Source organism: Morus notabilis, unplaced genomic scaffold (assembly GCF_000414095.1).
Source record: "Morus notabilis unplaced genomic scaffold, ASM41409v2 Scaffold973, whole genome shotgun sequence".
In the NCBI taxonomy this organism is placed as follows: Eukaryota; Viridiplantae; Streptophyta; class Magnoliopsida; order Rosales; family Moraceae; genus Morus; species Morus notabilis.
The window spans coordinates 65,144-69,336 of record NW_010362556.1 but is presented as its reverse complement, the minus strand read 5'-3'; the positions used below and the strand labels follow the sequence as shown (position 1 = coordinate 69,336).

At 30.1% G+C, this 4,193-nt stretch overlaps 1 protein-coding gene across 1 annotated transcript; it reads right to left on the bottom strand.

The window, feature by feature from the left end:
* Positions 1-1,077: 1,077 nt before the first annotated feature.
* LOC21389258 lies at positions 1,078-2,149 on the bottom strand. The gene has a single exon (XM_010102434.2). It carries the CDS (start codon positions 2,104-2,106, stop codon positions 1,360-1,362), a length of 747 nt encoding a protein of 248 aa, XP_010100736.1. The 5' UTR covers positions 2,107-2,149; the 3' UTR covers positions 1,078-1,359.
* Between the last annotated feature and the right edge of the window lie 2,044 nt (positions 2,150-4,193).

The window sequence follows — 4,193 nt, the reverse complement described above, 5'->3', positions numbered from 1 at the left end:
ACTTTGTAAGTTTGTAAAATTTGTAATTTGTCACAAAATGATTGCACTCTTTTTTCCTTGTCAAGTTTTTATCCCAATTAGGTTTTTCTTAGTAAGGTTTTTAACGAGACAATCATGAATTACAAATTTAATATACATCATTAATATACATGATTAATTTATTCAATTGTGTTAATAATGTCTGTTGAATATAGATTTTGATTTTTATATAATTTTAACACACACAAACTTAATAATTATAAAAATTAAAAAATATTGAAAAAAATTTCGGGCTATTCGGGTGGGCTCGGGCGGCCCAGCCGAGTTTGGGTAGCCAACTATAAGCACGCGGCCCGTTCAAAGGCATTTCCGGGCTCGGGCAGGTCGGGCTCGGGCAAAAACTTGGTATTTTCAGGCGGTTGCGGGCAACTCATCCAAAGTTTCAGCATTATGTGTGTCGTCACGTGATGGTCTCCGTTAGTAATTTAACAGATTAGACAAAAAGGTTAAAATTATAGGGATGTTTGAAACTCATTTTAAAATAATTTTATTTTTTATATTAAAATAAAAATGAAAATGTTTTTAATCTCAGATAAAATTTATTTTTAAAAATATGTTTAGTAATTTTATTAAAAAATCATTTTCAGTATAAAAAATCATTAATATCTCTCTTTACTCGAAAGAAAAAAAAATAAAAAAAAATTAAAAGTTATTTTTTATCTCTCTTATGTTACACTAAACCAAAAAATTATTTTTATTTCTGTTTTTTATCTTAATTGTATCAAACGTTGTTTTAAAATTATTTTTAATTTTTTCTTTCTCAAAAAACATAAAAAATAAAAACAAGAACAACTAATGTTTAAAAAGGCTGTAAAAAATCATTAATATCTCTCTTTACTCGAAAGAAAAAAAAATAAAAAATAATTAAAAGTTATTTTTTATCTCTCTTATGTTACACTAAACCAAAAAATTATTTTTATTTCTGTTTTTTATCTTTAATTGTATCAAACGCTGTTTTAAAATTATTTTTAATTTTTTCTTTCTCAAAAAACATAAAAAATAAAAACAAGAACAACTAATGTTTAAAAAGGCTAGGGGTGGTTTGTAATCAAGATTAAACTGTACGGACCATTTAATCAATAAATTTAATTCCTTCTCTGTTTTTTTCTTTCTTTTCAATTACAAGGCAGAGGAATCCACAGCCAATCATAGTCCAACGATGAAAAAAATTGTCCTCTGCGTATCTCTCTTTACATGAACAAGCTGTTAAACTTGAAAAAATGAATGCAAAACAAGCTACCCTATAATAAATTAAGCACAAAACATGTAAAAAAAAAAAAAAAAACCCAGAACTTTGAAACTGATTAATCTTCACAATCATCATCTAACAGTAGAAGCAACAGTATGAGCCCACCATCTGAGATTATCTTTCATGTCAATCTCGTTTTCCGAAGCAGGAATCCTCCAATTCATCAATGGATTTTCTCTCTTCGGCCTTAAATCAAACACCTCCCACGCTTCAGAAAGATAAGGTCTCGAAATCACAGACCCATTAGCAAAATCTCTCTTTTCTTCTTCTTCTTTTTCCTTTTCTTCTTCTAATTCCTTATTATTCTTTCCCAATCTCTGCAACCCAGGAATTATCGAAGCCAAACTCGATTCTCTATCTTCCTCAGAGAAAACAAATCCCAAATCCATAAACCCTTTTAGTTCTTCGAATTCAAGATCCGACAAGCTCTTGCTTTCGCAGCCTTTTCTTCTTCTTCTTCTTCGATTACTGACCTTCTTCTTTGGCGGCTCTGCAACTTCGAGGTTTTCCGTTTCTGGGTTTTCGAATCCGGGAATTTCCTTTCCGGAGAGGATTGTGCAGAGCTTTGGCGACGAATGATCTGTTGTGTTCATGATCGATTGGTCGCTCATTGACCTGTTGTGGTGAGTCGGAACTCGCGAAATCTCTGGTTTTGGTTGCTTTTTTTCGTTTTCTTGAGTAATTTCTTCTCGGTGATCTTGTTCTGATTCGGAGCTTGATGAATTCAATGAAAATGGTTGTTTGATCTTAAGGATTTGGAGCTCAAACCAGCAATAGTCGTAGAGGTTCAAGACCTTCTCTGCTCGAGACAATTCCATGAATGGCGGCTAAGGGTTTTTTTTTTTTTTTTATGTGTATCAATTTTTTCCCTCAAGAAGGCTTTATATATGTCTAGGGAAGCGCGTTGTTGTTACGTTTGCCCTCGATGTCATTCGGACTGAAAATTGAAATGTTCAAACTGTTTATTCACACGTGTTTCCCATTTGTTTTTCCGTTTTATGTTTTTATTTATTTATTAACTTTTAGAATAGTTTCTGTGGTTTTACTTTTATTTTCCGAGTGAAACTGCTTTTTCCTGGAAAGAGAGAAAATTGAAAAATGATAGAAGGAGAGCATATCTTTTGTTTTGTTTTGTTTTTTATTTTTTTTAAGGGACAATTTTGTTCAATTTATAAATCACTTAGAGCCGGTTTAAAAAGCATATTTAAATTATAATTCTTGATTTCATGTTTAAAATTTAAATTTTTCACGAGAAAAAAATACTATAATAAAATTAATTATTTAAATTTAAATATATAAAATAAACGAATCCTTAAGTGATAGCGATTAATAAGTGAAAACATAAAAGTAAACTAAAACATATCATTAGCAAAATAAAAAAAATAAAACAAAAACATAAATCTAAAACATATCATTAAAAATAACCAGTACATAACCATCTAAGTGTGAGATACACAGCCAGATGTATAACAACAAGAACCACAACAAGCTTAAGAAAAGATACTCCTGATATCTTTTAAAACACCGGCTAAGAGAAAGCAAATGAACACTGATAAGAGATACACTCTTGGTATTCACCACTATATACTAATAAGAAAATAAGCAGTTACTGTCAATTATTCAAATAAGCCCTTCAGTAGCAAAGCTTCATAAAATTTGAGGGTCGCATGCTTTTAACTAGTAACACTTATAACACGGCAATTTGTAGAATAAACATTTTGCAAAGCGTTCGTCTCTCCATCTAATGATACTTAAATATATATCAAATCATAAATAGTTTATAAGTCCGTTTAGTTCGCTGATTTGAGTTTTTAATTTGAGTTGAGATGTGACTTTATGTGAGAATTTTTTACGGTAACAAAAAAATTAGATGTGACTGTTTCTGAGAATTTTTTACTGTAGCAAAACTCGAATTCTAAATTTGAATCGATGAAATGAATGAGACCTATATTAATGCTCAATTACTCAGACAATTTCATGTGGAAGTTTCTAGAGGTGATTTCTTAACTTGTTTGATGATTTCAATGCAATATAAATGTGTTATTTTATTTTTTTATTTTTTTTATTTTTTTTCAATTTTGAAAGTGTGGAAGTTACTAGATGAACCCTGAGATGTCATATCGCTAATGTTGGCTATCGATGGCAATCGTGATTGTGCATATTATCTTTACTATAGAGATGTTGATATTTCGCTTGTCACGTCCCTATCATGGAGTGCTGAACCAAACATTTGGGAAGCAATCACTTACATCAATAATGGGTTGTTGCTTCTGATTTACTCTAATTTTGTAACTCTCTAAATCATTATTTATGGTGGGCATCTCCTTTTAGTGATCATCCACCCACGTAATTGATGTCCACTTACAACCTAACGATAACATGTGGCATTTACAACATATCATGTGGTTAAGTTTCTGTGCAAATTTTTATGATATCTCTTTGATTGATTCTGCCACGGTTTTTACTTGATCATAATAATAATGTGTTATAATATTACACGAGTTTCGAATTATTTGACTAAATAAAAAATTAACTATGTTCATATGTATGAGCTGACACATATAATTAAAACTAATTATTTAGTTGAAAAGAGTAAGGTTAGAAAAAAAAAAAGAAACATATTTATTCTCTTCTGCTACATACGGACATGTATCTAATTTACTGACTTTATTATTACTCTGTATTGTTCAAAGTGACGATGTTAAATGGCTTACAAAAATTGCGTCTAATTAAAGAAATATATGTGTTACGTTTGATAGCACTACCACTTTACTAATTTCATGAGTGTGGACAACACTACATTGCATATTTTATTGGTTCATCAGAAAGCTATAAATAATTCAGAAATTGTAGGAAATAGGCCAATATGAAAAGCTTAAAAAAGTATATAGGCCAATATTTAGTT

What these genes read in the sequence shown, in the direction of transcription:
- LOC21389258 (XM_010102434.2), bottom strand. Translation starts at nt 2,106, where the DNA reads ATGGAATTGTCTCGAGCAGAGAAGGTCTTGAACCTCTACGACTATTGC.